At 44.9% G+C, this 15,437-nt stretch overlaps 1 protein-coding gene across 2 annotated transcripts in view; it reads left to right on the top strand.

Moving 5' to 3' along the window:
* DHX57 (DExH-box helicase 57) overlaps window positions 1-14,996 on the top strand; it is a 53,114-nt gene extending 38,118 nt beyond the window's left edge. For both annotated transcript variants that reach the window (XM_084793094.1, XM_084793095.1), the window contains exons 17-24: window positions 2,584-2,860; window positions 4,002-4,097; window positions 4,185-4,268; window positions 6,230-6,364; window positions 6,982-7,056; window positions 8,413-8,547; window positions 11,537-11,737; window positions 14,343-14,996. In XM_084793094.1, the coding sequence (XP_084649220.1) occupies window positions 2,584-2,860; window positions 4,002-4,097; window positions 4,185-4,268; window positions 6,230-6,364; window positions 6,982-7,056; window positions 8,413-8,547; window positions 11,537-11,737; window positions 14,343-14,486 (1,147 nt within the window). In that variant the 3' untranslated portion in view covers window positions 14,487-14,996. The remainder of the gene's footprint in view (window positions 1-2,583; window positions 2,861-4,001; window positions 4,098-4,184; window positions 4,269-6,229; window positions 6,365-6,981; window positions 7,057-8,412; window positions 8,548-11,536; window positions 11,738-14,342) is intronic.
* The last annotated feature ends 441 nt before the right edge of the window (window positions 14,997-15,437 follow it).

Raw genomic sequence — 15,437 nt, 5'->3', positions numbered from 1 at the left:
ACTGCGCTATAACCCCAGCCCCTAGCTCTTCCTCCTCCCTTCACGTAGCAGGTGGACTATAGGATACAGGAACACTGAGTCCATAGTTGGTTACTCTTTTATTTTTTTTTAAGATTTATTTATTTAATATATTTGGATGCTCTATCTGTATGTACACCTGCAGGCCAGAAAAGGGCATCAGATTCTTTATAGATGGTTGTGAGCCACCATGTGGTTGCTGGGAATTGAACTCAGGACCTCTTGAAGAGAAGCCAGTGCTCCTAACCACTGAGCCATCTCTCCAGGCCCCCATAGTTACCCTTAAAGATGAGAACTAAGGAAGAAGCCAGGAAGGATGGTGCACACCTACAATCCCTGCACTGGAGAGTCTGGCAGGAGGACCCTGGCTTTGATCCATTTCAAAAACAAACAAAAGCAGTTGGGGAGCAGCTAATGCTTAGCACGAAAACAATGCTGGTGCAAGCAGCGGGGAGCTGAAAGGATTTGAGAGAACTGTGGAAGTTGAGCGACTCATGAAGGACGAGAGGGGAAGTGTAGTACATAGCATAAGAGATTTTATTGAAACAGTCAATAGTAAAAAGTTGGGGAAATCCTATCTGCCAGCATAGTTTATCCTTCTTTTCCTTCGTGAAACTTCAGTACATTATCACTGTCAGTGCATCACTCTAGTGAAGTACCTCATGTGAAAAAGCTAAGTACCAAATATATGTACGTTAATGAAAAGCAACTTTTGCTGGGTAGTGGTGGCACGCACCATTAATCCCAGCACTGTGAGTTCAAGGCTAGCCTGGTCTACAAAGTGAGTTCAGGACCATCAAGGCTACAGAGAAGCCCTGTCTCGGAAAAAAAAGAAAAAGAAAGAAAGAAAAGAAAACAAAAGAAAAGCAACTTTTATCTAAGTTGATAACCTCCAAAGAAGTTATAAGGCCTGACAGTAGTGACGCCTTTAATCCCTGACATATAATACTTGCTTTACAAATGTCAGCTGTCATCATCACCATCATGTCTCAGGAAGTTTGTAATATAGGCTGAATGTTAGGATGTCTTTGTGCGACTGGAAAGATGGCCCCGTGGTTAAGAGCACTGGCCATTCTTCTAGAGGACATAGGTTCAATTCCCAGCATCCACATCATGGCTCACAACTATCTCTGAGTTCAAGGCCAGCCATGGTCTACACAGTGAGTTTTCAGGAAACTCAGGGCTACACAGAGAAACCCTGTCTCGGAAAACAAAAACAAACAAAGTGCAAGCGCTAGGTCATATGGTAGTCCTGTTTTCGGTTTCTTTGCAGAGCCCCCGCCCCGCCGTCCATGGCAGCGGAAGCAGTTCCCTCCCCCAGCAGTGCTCAGGGTCCCGTGCCCATGCCGTCACTTCTCTCACCATTTGCACTCTCTTTCATCATTTGAACCCACTGTTGAGAGAAAAGTAGTTTTGAAAGTTTATATAAAGAAATTTTAAATGGATAAGTTCAAAACTTGAAGTGTTTCTGTAGTTTATTGCTAAGAAAACTAGAGGACAAGAGATTTTTAAATGTTTTGATTAGTGCTGGAGAGATGGCTCAGAGGTTAAGAGCACTGCCTGCTCTTCCAGAGGGCCTGAGTTCAATTCCCAGCACCCACATGGTGGCTCTCAGCCATCTGTAATGAGAACTGGTATCCTCTTCCGGCATGCAGGTGTACGTGCAGGCAAAAAGCTGTAAACATAATAAGTAAATAAATAAATATTTTTTAAAGAATGTTTTGCCTGAAGCAGCCCTGCAGCTTGAAAGGTATGAGAATCCTGCCTATAATTCTAGAACTGGAGAGGCTGCTTCTGCTTTTCTCAGAACCTTACTGTGTGCCTTTAAAAAGCATTTCTGAGCCAGGCGTGGTGGCACACGCCTTTAATCCCAGCACTCTGGAGGCAAAGGTAGGTGGATCTCTGAGTTCAAGGCCAGCCTGGTCCACAAAGAGAGTCCAGACCAACCAAGGCTACACAGAGAAACCCTGTCTTGAAAAACCAAAAGAGCAACAACAAAACATTTTCGAGATGTTGGAGAGATGGCTTGGTGATTAAGAGCACTTGCTGCTCTTCCAGAAGACCAGAGTTCAGCTCCCAGCACCCACACCATGAAGCTCCCAAGCATCTGTAATTACAATTCCAAGGGATCCTACACCTGTGGCTTCTGATGGCACCTGCACTTGCACTACGTGCAGACCAACCTACACATAATTAGAAATGGTTCAAGTCAATCTCTTTAAAAAAAAGAGAGAGAGAGAGGGAAAAAAAGAATAAATAAATAAATAATGCATTTCTTTCTCACTCACTCAAAAACAAAAGTTGCTGGGCATGATGGCACACACCTGTAATCCCAGCACTCAGGAGGCAGAGGCAGTCAGATCTCTGCGAGTCTGAGGCCAGCCTGGTCTATAAAACAAGTCTAGGATAGCCAAGGCTACACAGAGAAACCCTGTCTCAAAAAAAAAACAAAAAACAAAAACAAAAAAAGAGAAGAAGGAGGAGGAGAAAGAAAGAAAAGTTATCCCTCTGCTTCGTTCTTCCAGCTATCAAATTTACAAATTATGATTTTCTTTTCTCTTCCAGAATTAAAATTCTAGAAATGTTTAACACTCATAATCTGCAGTCCGTGTTCTCTCGGTTCATTGAGCCGCCACATATTGATTCTCTTCGGGCCTCAAAAGCACGGTTGCGAGACTTGGGAGCCTTAACTCCAGATGAAAAACTGACCCCTCTAGGCTACCACTTGGCCTCCCTGCCAGTGGACGTGAGGATCGGCAAACTGATGCTGTTCGGGTCTATCTTCCGCTGTCTGGACCCTGCTCTCACCATTGCTGCCAGCTTGGCCTTCAAGTCCCCTTTTGTAAGTAAATGTTTGTCTAAATTTGAGTTTATGTCACAAGTCTCAAAGGAATCTTTAGGCTTCAGAGGTATGTAAGCCCCATAAAAATTTGCTTGTATGTGGGATGTGAAAATTTTCAGAACACAATAATATTTGATCCTTTGAAGATCTATATCCCATCCCCCCATCCCCCCACCCCCGCAAAAAATTGGGAATTAGAGGTATAGTTTATTAAAATAATGTGCTTTGGGTTTGCTATTGCTTATCATAGAAAAATAAAAAATAGTAAGCCAGCAAGATACCCCTATAAATTTCAAGAGATAATTAATATATTTATCAACTTTAAAATGTGCCTCCACTGAAAGATAATTTGCATATAATCCACCCACTCGAGAGTATTTAAGTTGGTGTCATTTAGGAGGTAAAGTGCAGTGCTTGTTAGCATGTGTGAGGCCTTGGGGCCTCACCAACTTGGGGTTTGTATAACCATCCCACTATGACCAATTTTCAAGGCCAGCCTGAGCTACATGGTGAGTCCCAGGCTAGTCTGGGCTATAGAATAGAATCACTGCAGAAATAAAAATTAAAAATAAGTCGGGTGTGATGGTGCGTATTCTGGAGAAAGAGGCAGAATGACCACCACAGATTTAAAGCCAGTTTAGTGTACATAGCAAATTCCAGGCCAGTCAGAGCTTCACAGTGAGACTGTCTTTAAAAACAAAAAACGGGTTGGAAAGATGGCTCAGCATTTAAGAGTACTGGCTCCTCTTCCAGAGGACCCAGGTTCAATTCCCAGCCCTCATATCACAGCTCACAGTTGTCTGTAACTCCAATTCCAAGAATCTGTCATCCCTCACAGACACATGCAGGCAAAATACCAATGCACATAAAATAAAAATAAATCAATAAAAAAGGAAGAGCCAAACAGCAATTCCAAAAAATACAAGTAGGTCCTTGATGGCTGTCTTTCCCACCTGTCCTGAGAGAGCAAGCAAGCTTACCGTGGCTCGTTTTGGACTCACAAACAAGGCCATTCATTAACCTCGCTAGCACGCTTGCCTTGAGTAAGCTACACACGGGGTGGTACACGCGGTTCCAGCAGAGAGAAAGTGCCATGTGAAACCTCAGATACACGCGACTTCCAAATCCATTTCTCATCCAGGTGTCTCCCTGGGATAAAAAAGAAGAGGCTAATCAGAAAAAGCTGGAATTTGCATTTGCAAACAGTGATTATCTGGCCCTTCTATGTGCATATAAGGTAAGGTGACCTCAGAGCTTAGCTTTGTGGCTAGAGTTGGCACCAACATCAGTGTGTAAGTTCAGCTTGATTTTCTTCACAATTTAGGGTTGGCAACTGAGTACAAAAGAAAGTGGGAGAGCGAGTTATAATTACTGCAGACAAAATTTCCTGTCGGGGAGAACTCTGCAGGTGAGTTCTTGTGTCCAGTCCTTCATTCGTGTCCACTGTAGTAGCTCACAGTTGCCCAGCGGGGTTGCAGCGTTACCTCACTTGCCGTGTCTGGACAGTAGGGATGTTACCTCTGAGTATGCTCGGGTCTCTGGGCTGTGCAGAATGGATTCTGGAACCACATGACACGAGGCTTTTTCAGTGAGGAAACTTTCACCTAACCTGTTCTGTGTTGCTGAACGTGGGAGACAGTGGACGGGCAGCATGAGAGGGGTCTGCTTATTTCAAGTCCATTTCCCAGTGGCTGTAGCAGGCCTTAACCTGGACCAGACCCCCTGAACTGTGTGCCAAACTATCCATATGTGCATCATTCTCAAGAAATTAACTATAGCTCTTACCACACTCTCGGTGGGGTCTGTGACCATCACTAACCCCCTAACTCTTTGGGCAAAAGCAAAGAATATTGAGTCAGATTTTCATGGTTAGTTTTTTCCTGTGCCCACCAGAACTACCGTTTATGAGAAGCGAGCATAGAAGAAAGAGAAATGTTTGTTGTCTTTTGCATAATCACAGACAAGAGTGTCTGCCTTCCCCTATGACATACTTTTAGTTCTCCTTCCACAGTGTCTCGGAAGCCAGAGTAGCAAAGGAGAAGATCTCCTCAAAGCTTTTGTTTCTCTAACGATCTGGGGGCTGGAGAGGGGAGAGACAGCGGAACATAAAATCAGTGTTCTTAGTACTTGTGCCCCCAACATCTACTTTTCCTTCTGGCAGATAAGGTGTACCAGAGCAAAGACCTTACCTGCTCCTGTAGCCTGGTGCGGGGAGTCCGTGTCCAGCATGCTAAGGAAGCCCCTCCCTTCAGGTCTATACCCCACTTTTAAAGTGACGGGCCTTCCTGTGCTGCCAAGGCTGCCCTCAAATACATGTATCTGCCTTCCAAGTAATGAGGCCGCAGACATGAGCTGCTGAACTTGGTTCTTGCAACCTGTGTTTGAACAAAAGCCACAAGACAGAGAGAGCTGCGCTTGTAACTGTCTAGATCTGCAGCACTCCGTAATGCATCAGCCGTGATCCAGTAGGACCACAAAGTAGAACCGAGAGGCAGTCCCGCAGATGAGTTCCACTGAGAGAAACATTAGCCACTCTAAGCTCAAGTAAGGAACTGACAGGACCTGAACAGAAATGCAAACGTTTAAAAAATAAAGTAACAACCTGGCTGCGGACTTTAATCCCTGCATTTGTGAGGCAGAGGCAGGCAGAACTCTGTGAGTTTGAGGCCAGGCTGGTCTACAAAGTGAGTTCCAGGACAGCTAGGGGTACACAGAGAAACCCAGTCTCGAAAAACAAACAAACAAAAAAATAACAAATAATACAACAAACAAAATACATTCATTATGCTTATCCTAAGAATTTACAAGAAAATCAGACCTACCACACCCCAGTTAAAATGTTTAAAGTGTAAAATGATCATCAGAGTTTTTTAAGACTTTGGACTTCCATGTAACTGTCTCACTCTGACTGCCAGTTTGTGAAAACCACTTTTTAATGACAGACAACCCAGCACTTGGGAGGCAGAGACAGGGGGATCTCTGTGAGTTAGAGGCCAGCCTGGTCTACAAAGTGAGTCCAGGATAGCCAAGGCTACCCAGAGAACCCCTGTCTAAAAAAAAAAAAAAGAAAGAAAGAAAAAATGATAGACAAGGTCTGGGTGGTGGCACATGCCTTTAGTCCCAGCACTTGGGAGGCAGAGGCAGGTGGATCTCTGTGGGTTCAAGGCCAGCCTGGTCTACAAAGCTATCCAGGACAACCAAGGCTACACAGAGAAACCCTGGAAAAGAAAAAAAAGACAAGGTTAGCTTTGTATCTTGTTAGATGGTCCATCTGCACTCATTGCTAATCACTGATGTTACACACTTGTGAGCCATTCACCTGGGGTATGCTGCTAGTTCCCTCTTTTAAAGGGTTGCCCCTTTTTTCAGGAAATGGCCAGCCTAAAACGGCAGTTCACTGAACTGCTGTCTGACATAGGGTTTGTGAAAGAGGGACTCAGAGCAAGGGAAATCGAAAAAAGAGCCCAAGGAGGGGACGGTGTCCTGGACGCCACAGGAGAAGAGGTAAGGAGTGTGTACTTGTCTTGTTTAACTTTAATTCCAGTGGCGTGATGGCCGTGCTTCACTGCGGCCAGTGAGCAGGCGGCAGTGGCACTCCCTGTTCACACACTGTCAGCTAACACTCAGGAGACCAAGAGGTTTTCTGTTCGTTGGCAACATTGTTTTGTTTTTTAATTTCACGTTGATCAACAAATACCAAGTTGTTCTTAATAATTCTGTACTTCACAGTAGGCTCTGGTAACGTTTTCTCAAAGCAGGTCAGCCTTTTCCAGCCAGTGTCTTGGAAGAGTACTTCTTCGCAATGAACTTAGGCTCCTTTCTTTTCTAGCAGTTAGTATTTGCTGGAGCCTCACAAACCAGGCTCTCTCCAAGATGCTCATCAACACCACCCATGTGTATTTATTTGTTTAAACCTGTACCAAAAGTTCACTTTATGCCCAGTGAGGTGGTGCACACCTTTAGTCCCAGCACTCAGGAGGCAGAGACAGGTGGATCTCTGACCTCCAGGCCAGCCTGGTCTACATGATGAAGCCCTGTCTCAAAAAGAAAAAAGGAAGATGATGGCAAACACATGACCTGCTGAAACATGTCGTGTGGCTAATGCTGTGTTTCTCTCACAGGCAAACACAAATGCCGAGAACCCCAAGCTGATTTCGGCAGTGCTGTGCGCCGCTCTGTATCCAAACGTAGTGCAGGTAACTACACTTTTCCTGAATCCTCCTATTTCTTGTTTTCTTAGTAACCAAAGGATAAACTTCTCTCTATCATCCCAATTTTAGTATATGTGTTGCCAAAGCAGCACAAAAGGGTAAACTTAAAATATGCTCATTAGTCATCTTAAAGAGATACACACAGCTCACAAGGCTTCCCAATTCACTCATTCTCCCAGTCTGTATAAGGACACATATTTTGTATGAAATGAGGGTGTAAATTAACCTACAGTGCACACACACAGAGTGCCTACATTTAGTAGTACAAAGAAATGCAGATTTACAGTAGACTTGTTTACTTTTTAAATTGGCAGCAGCAACAACAACAAAACATTTAATAATACTGATGCTGTGTGAGTCTTAAATAACCACTCTGGGTGAGAATAAAATGTATATATCTATCCTAATTATGCTCCATTTCTAGGGCTATTAGAAAAAATTACAGCCAGGATATTCATTCAGCAGACTATCTGAATTTGCAGTAACATGTACCAGGTGTGGTGATGCACACCTGTAATCATGGCACATGAGAGATGGAGGCAGGAGAATTGGAAATTCAAAGACAGTCTCAGCTATATAGTTCAAGGCCACACGGGTGACTTGAGACCTGCTCTAAAAATAAATAAAGTTTAATGTTGAATTTTAGATACTTACAGTGAGGTACTATTAACTCTTGATAACAGCGCTTTAGGAAAATCTCGAACAAATAGAAAAATATGTTCAATAGCAAAGTTTAAAAAGCAGGTGAAGGGCTGGAGAGATGGCTCAGAGGTTAAGAGCACTGTCTACTCTTCCAAAGCAACCACAGGGAGGCTCACAACCATCTGTAATGAGATCTGCTGCCCTCTTCTGGCGTGCAGGTGTTACATGCAGGCAGAGCACTGTCTAAAAATAAAATTATATAAATAAATAAATAAGCAAGCAAGTGATTCAACAGTCCTGGGGCAGAGAGATGGCTCAGTGGGTAAAGGTGCCTTGAAGCCTGCTGCCCTGATGCCTGAAACTCATATAGTGGGAAGAGGGAACCAACTCATGGAAGCTGTTTGCTGACCTCCACACGGTATGCATGCCTAGACACACACACACACACACACACATACACACACACACGCATACATATTCCAGCCACTGGGGATATGAGACAGGAGGATCAAAGGTCTGAAGCCAACCAAGCTGCGTAGAAAGTCCCAGGCTAACTGGTGCTATCCAGTGAGACCTACCTTGAAAAAAAAAGAAACCTAAAAAGAAATAAAAACTGTTCAAACTACCCTTGTTTATTTCAAAGGATAAATTCTGCAGTGAAAACATGTGTATTTATTTTTATAAATACTTGTTTTATAGGTCAAGACCCCAGAAGGAAAGTTCCAGAAGACCAGTAGTGGAGTTGTCAGACTGCAGCCAAAGTCAGCCGAGCTGAAGTTCGTTACCAAGAATGACGGATATGTCCACATTCACCCTTCCTCAGTGAACTATCAGGTCAGCCTCGCATACCTATGGCATATCCTCAGATAAGAAATGCAGTCCCTAAAGCAGACAAGCCTTGTTCCGTGATTTGCAGTGTCCCCAGCAGAACCACAGATTTATAAAGGTTGAATCTGTATAGACTGGCAAGCTGTTTCTGGGAAAGTTTTCCATTTTGAGAAAATTCTACTATATACAAGAAGTGCTCATTCCTACTCCCAGATGAACATTGTCTCTTTGGATTGGTTTATGTTGTCGTCATGAGCTAACTGTGCCATCAGCATGGTTTATCGCCCCTCCGCATGGTGCTAGGAGACTTCTGCTGCTTCTGACCAATAGGCTAAACTCAGCCATGGTCACAGCCACCTCCCAGTTGTTGAATCTAAAGGGACGATGTCACCTGGCCCTCAGCACACTTGCTTCTCATGTGGCTTTTGACGTTACTGGCTTTCCTCCACAATGTTCCCTTTGGTCCTGCAGTATCTCCTCCTGTCCCCATCTCCCTCTGTGTCCTCACCAGGCCCCCTTCCTCTGCTCTGAGGCAGTGGTCTGCCTTCCTACTTCTCTCACTGTAGTGCATGCATACTCCTTGACCCTCTGAGGGCACACCCTCATCATCTCAGCTAACCCCACACATGCTGCCCCGAGTCTCTCCAGAGCATCTTCTGAGCTGTCCTGCTGCAGAACAGTGGCTACCACCCTCCAGTCACCTCAGATCAAACCCATCACCTTCCCATGCACCTCTCCTGCTGTGTGCCCGTCCTGGTAAACAGCAGCCTCAGAATTAGAGCAGGATGCCATGAAGACCTCCGCCTTTCTCCATACTGACTCACACGGGCACCAAGTCCAGGCAGTGGCACCTTTGCCTCTTCCCATGCTCACTGCCACGTCCTCAGTTCTAACCCCAACTGCTGCCTCATGGGATTCTCTCCAGCCTTCTGCAGCACTGTTGTCAACATCTTGATCCTGTTCTTAAGTCTTTCTGTATGGACTCTCACTTGACATCTGGCCCTGGCACCTCAAAGCCCACTTCCTCTGTCATTCTGTATGCTATAGCAGTGCATACAGAGCAAGTGTCCCCATACCTTGACACCAGACACACTGCTTCTGTTCCCAGAGTTAGTCTCCTTCCCCAGGAAGCCCTGCTTACCCTGACTTTTCCACTAAGAGCCATCTCCTGCCTGGGAGTGTAGCTCAGTGGGAGAGTGCTCGCCCGGTATGGCAAGGCCCTGTGTTCACACCTCAGCACTTCTAAAAATGAACAGAATTTCCTTAGTGTCTTTCCCTCTAATTTCCCCTCCTCCCACTGTTCTGCTACTGAGCATGCATTTCTCCACTGTTCTTATTACAGTACTATGTCCTGAAATTGTAAAGTCCCCAAAGACAGGAATCTGAAGCCTTTTTACATTTCCAGAGTCTAGCGTGATGCCCAGTGAAGCTTTCAGGAGAGATAAAGGAGAAAAGAAGATAAAGAAATAGAAGAAGAGAGAGCCAAGTGTAGTGGTGCATGCCTTTAATCCCAGCACTAGGGTGGCAGAGGCGGGCCTGGTCCATATAGTGATTTCCAGGATAGCCAGAGGGCTACATAGTGAGACCCTATCTCAAAACAAAAGAACAGATGTGGGGTGAGGTTAAAAGGTCAGCACCGGTCAGCCCTATGGGGCTATTGAGAAATGTGGCACCCAAACCATGAGAAAGATCTCCTCAAACTCAGGAACCAGGAGGTCATCACTCATCTGACTCTATCTGGCTTTGCAGAGCAGAGGCCTGAGTTAGCACCACTCTTTTCAGCTAGCCACATGGAAGACGCAAGCATTCATGCCTCCCTGCAGTACCAGCTAGTCCTAGCGCTGTGTTGGGCACTGTCACTGTAGGCCTTGAGGGAAGGAAGTGAGCGGGGTCCCTCCACTCAAGCAGTTTGTTCTAGCAGAAAATAAGCCAGTACCTGTCAGTGGCAAATGCCCTAGAGGGAAAGATAAAGCAGGCAGCAAGACTGAGAGAGGGGCCCTTTCTGTACGGCAATTTGGGAAGAGCCCTATGGGTCAAAACAGTCAGATACTGAGTGAAAAGCAAGCCATACAATCTCTAAGGAGAGACCGTCCGAGCACAGGAAATAAGTGCTGAGACATGAGGTGAGAGTATGTTCGGGATGTTTATATGCAGGAGGGCAGCAGATAATGAAGCTCAGTGGGACGGCTCATCAAGGCGAGAGTGGTAGGAGGTGCAGGGACAGATGGGCCATGGGGGAGTTAGACTTTTAATCTTTGGGGAACTGTTGGAGTGTTTTGGCCGTAACTGAAAGATCACTGTGGCCGCTGTGAGAAGCAGCAGTAAAGATGCAGACGTGACAACAGCATGAGCACAGAGGAAGCCCTGCGGTGGTTCCGCTGGAAGGTGACAGTTCACAGTGCAGTGGCAGCTAGAAAGGTCAGGAGATGAGAATATGTCAGCTCCTGTGCACTTTAAGCATCCAGCTGTCAGGACTTGATGGTGATCCAAATGGAATGGGGAGAAAAACAAAACCGAGGCCTTACACACCCGAGCTGCCGTTTTCGGAAATGAGGAGATGTAGAAAGAAAGAATCAAGAATTCTTTTAGGTATTGGCTTGCAGAGGACCCACATGATGGTTCATTCTGTCCATGGCGCCAATTCTAAGGGATTCCATGCCTCTTCTGACCTCCATAGACACACATACATGTAGGCAAAACACACAGTGTCAGATACTTATTAAATGTCTAAATGGCTATTAGGATATCACACATAAAAGCACCAAGTTCAAGCAGGGCATGGTGGCACATGCCTTTAATTCCAGCACTCAGGAGGCAGAGGCAGGCGGATCTCTGTGAGTTCGAGGCCAGCCTGGTCTACAAAGTGAGTCCAGGATAGCTAAGGCTACACAGAGAAACACTGTCTCAAAAAACAATAAAGTAAAATACACAGGACTGGTGGAAATCCCCTATGCTGACTGCGACAACATTGTCATTCTGAGGTTTTGTGTTACAGGTCAGACACTTTGACAGTCCCTACCTGTTATACCACGAGAAAATCAAAACTAGCCGGGTGTTTATCCGAGAATGCAGCATGGTGTCTGTGTACCCCCTGGTCCTGTTTGGGGGAGGCCAAGTGAATGTGCAACTTCAGAGGGGTGCGTTCGTTGTCTCCTTGGATGACGGTTGGATCCGGTTTGTGGCCGCTTCCCATCAGGTAACAGGAGAGCTCACTGTGTGAAGGTTCGGCTCAGAAAGCGCTCTGGTAGTGTGAAATGAGCAGCACCCTGTGAGGGCCTGTGGGCAGGAAGAGGGAAACCTGCATGAAGCAGAAGGAAAGCCTGGGGCAGGGCCACCTGGGGTGGCTTAGAATTGATATAAAGGCTTAAGGTCACAGGCTCAAGCATTTGAGAGGCTGATGAAAGATGATTACTGTGTCTTTGAGGACAACCAGAGTTACATAGCAAAGCCTTGCTTCAAAAACAAAACCAAGAGCCGGGCGGTGGTGGCACACACCTTTAATCCCAGCACTCGGGAGGCAGAGGCAGGCAGATCTCTGTGAGTTCGAGGCCAGCCTGGTCTACAGAGCGAGTCCAGGACAGTCAAGGATACACGGAGAAACCCTGTCTCGAAAAGCCAAAAAACAAAAAACAAAACAAAACACCAAAAACAAAAGCAAAATCAGCAGAAGCTCCTTAATGGTACACAGCAATGTACCATTATATAAGCAAAAATTAATTGATAAAAATAGCCCTGATCCAAAAAAAAAATCACCATAATCTTACCATTACCATGAAAGCAAAAAAGTGGTCAGGTAATAGTTCATTGGATGGCCCTGGGTTGAATCTCCAAAACCACAAAGATAAAGCAATAAATAATAAATTACTTAAAACAAAATGAAAGGAAATTTGTATACCATCCCAGCCATACAGGAAACTAAGGCAAGAGGCTCACTCGAGCCAGGTACTTAAGACTAGTCTGAGCAACAGAGTAAGACTTTATCTTTTTAAAAAAGCTGAGAATATACCTCAGTGGTAGAGCATGCACTCAGCAGCATGTGTAAGGCTATAGATACAATGCCCAATACTAAAAAAAAGAAAAAAGGTGAGAAAAAAAAATAGGTGAAACTAATCTTAGTATGTTTTATTTAACCTAATATACCCTTCATGTTTTAGTTTAGTTTAACATGTAATCGAAGACAGGTGTGCATTTACACTCTCAGCGCGTCTCAGTTTGAAGCAGGCACGTTCCATGTGCTCAGTAACCAAATATGCTAGTGGTTGTCACCAACCATGGAGCCAGGCAAGGCTGGTTTGGTGCAGCAGCTCAATGAGAACATCCCACTCTCCTTGTGTGAGCCAGATGGCTGCAGTAGATCCTGGCTTCACAACTGTACCACGTGCCATCCCGAAGGCTTCTCCACGCTTAGAAGCTTCATCAGAGCTTCCCTCGGGTACAGTGGTGGCATGTGCTTATCAGCCAGCACTTGCATGCTGACGTGAGTGAGTGAGTGAGTGGGTGAGTGAGTGAGTGGGTGGCCAGCCTAGGATATATAGTGGGAACTTAGCTTTAAAAATGAATAAAAGCACCTTTGCATCACAGTAACACCTGCAACCCCAGGATAAGAGTATCAGGAGTTCTTGCACAACCTCAGCTACAAAGCAAGTATGAGGCCAACCTGAGCTTGTCTCAAAACCAAAAAAAAAAAAAGACAAACAAGCCAGATGGTGGTGGTGCACGCCTTTGATCCCAGCACTCGAGAGGCAGAGGCAGGTGGATTGCTGTGAGTTCGAGGCCAGCCTGGTCTACAAAGCGAGTCCAGGACAGCCAAGGCTACACAGAGAAGTCCTATCTTGAAAAACATAAAGTAAAATAAAAAGCTCCCACTGGGGCTGGAGTGAAAGCTCAGTGGTTAAGAGCATTGGCCTCTTTTCCAGAGGACAGGAGTTCAGTTCCCAGCACCCACATCGCAGCACACACCTGTCTGTAGACAGCTCCAATTACAGGGATCCAACATCTTCACACAGACATACATGCAGGCAAAAGACCAGTACATATAAAATTTAAAATAAATAAATAAAATTATTTTATAAATAGTAAAGAAATTAGCCGGGCAGTGGTGGTGCACGCCTTTAATCCCAGCACTCGGAGGCAGAGGCAGGTGGATCGCTGTGAGGCCAGCCTGGTCTACAAAGCAAGTCCAGGACAGCCAAGGCTACACAGAGAGACCCTGTCTTGAAAAAAATAAATAAATAAAAATAAAAAAATTAAATAAATAAACAAATAAATCAAAGCCCCCACTGAACATAGAGCTTACACTTGTAACCTCAGAATCATAGCAGGGAAGATTTCTGTGAGTTCAAGGCCAGTCTGGGCTAAGGTGTGAGATTGTCTGAAAGTGCCAACAAAGCTAGAGAGGTGGCAATCAGGAAAGCACTTCCTGTATGAGCATGAGGCACTGAATTTAGATTCCCATGCTTCGCAGACACACAAAGTTAACAAGCCAAACCATGGAAGACACTTAAATACCACACTTCCTAAAGTAATGAGACCTGGTAACATACACTGCGATCCCCACATGCAGAGGCTGGTGCAACAGGATAGACGTCCAGACCAGCCTGACTGCACGGCAAGAGCTTACCTCTAAAGTAGTAATAAATAGATGTGAAAGAGATAAACAAACAATAAATAGATGTGTTTAAAGTATGGTCTAAAATAATGTCAGGAGTCTTAAATCATGACAGTCATAATGAGCTATTTCTCTATGAAAATCGATTTCCCCTTGGCTCCCAGCACAGCTAATACTGCAGTTTTCATCTTAGGTGGCTGAACTGGTAAAGGAACTCCGCTGCGAACTTGACCAGCTCCTCCAGGATAAAATTAAAAACCCAAGCATGGACCTGTGTAACTGTCCTAGAGGGTCTCGGATCATCAGCATGATTGTGAAGCTCGTCACCACACAGTAAAGACTGGGCCCGGGCTGTCTGCTCTTCGCCTCCTGTTCCCCTGCAGGTCACACAGCACGCCTACCTCCTGACAGAAGACTGCCCTGGGGAGGCCAGGGCACGGAGCCTGAGTGCTGAGCCAGCTGAGGCCCCACAACCCAAGAGCCCTTCTCCACACTTGGTGTTTCTGAAAATGTGGGGACACTCCCAGCACAATTTGGAGTGTCAGTGGTAGGACAGTCTAAAATCCACCGTGTCTCTTTGTGAGTGTACCAAGCTGAATGAAATTCACCTCATAACTCAAAAGTGAATGTTAATACGATTCTGTCTTAATCTATGTATTCTTTTCCTCCCCCTTTTTATTATGCATTGTCTATACATAATTGATAATTCTTTTTCCTGTTTTTTACTGGGCATGAGAAGAAATGTTTGGTTTGGTTTTCCCATCATAATAAAGGCTTACCTGAGAAAACTCAAATGAAAGAAAAAAATCATGTGAGTAAAAAAAATAAAAATTCATTTTAGACTTGGCTATGGAGTAAACTTGATTTGTTAGGGATTTTTATTTTTATTCATAAAAGATCAAGTTTTTAAAAAGTAAAATCCTGTCTTCAAAAAAGAAAAGTTAGTAAATTAACTTAGTTCTGGGAGGGTACTAAAATGCAAACTGGTCTCCTCCATCACACCCCTATTACAAAGAGAACCACCTCATGCTTTCGTTCTCTAACATGTGCATTTGCTTTGCTCTGGGTGGAAGATTACTCAGCAGTTTAGAGCACTTGCTGTTCTTCCAGAGGACCTGAGTTCAATTCCCAAAACCTGCCCCAGCCCCCCACACAGCAGACAGGCCGATGAAGAATGTATTATTTTAGCTACCTTTTTAGGAACTCTGGTCTGCCCAAAATTATAGGTATGTTTTAGTTTCAAATACTTTTGAAGAGCTCAGACTAAGCAGTATTTTTTAGTTTCTAG

This window comes from Acomys minous, assembly GCF_964271855.1.
Source record: "Acomys minous genome assembly, chromosome: 8".
Lineage (NCBI taxonomy): Eukaryota > Metazoa > Chordata > Mammalia > Rodentia > Muridae > Acomys > Acomys minous.
This window is presented reverse-complemented; position numbering and strand designations above follow the sequence as displayed.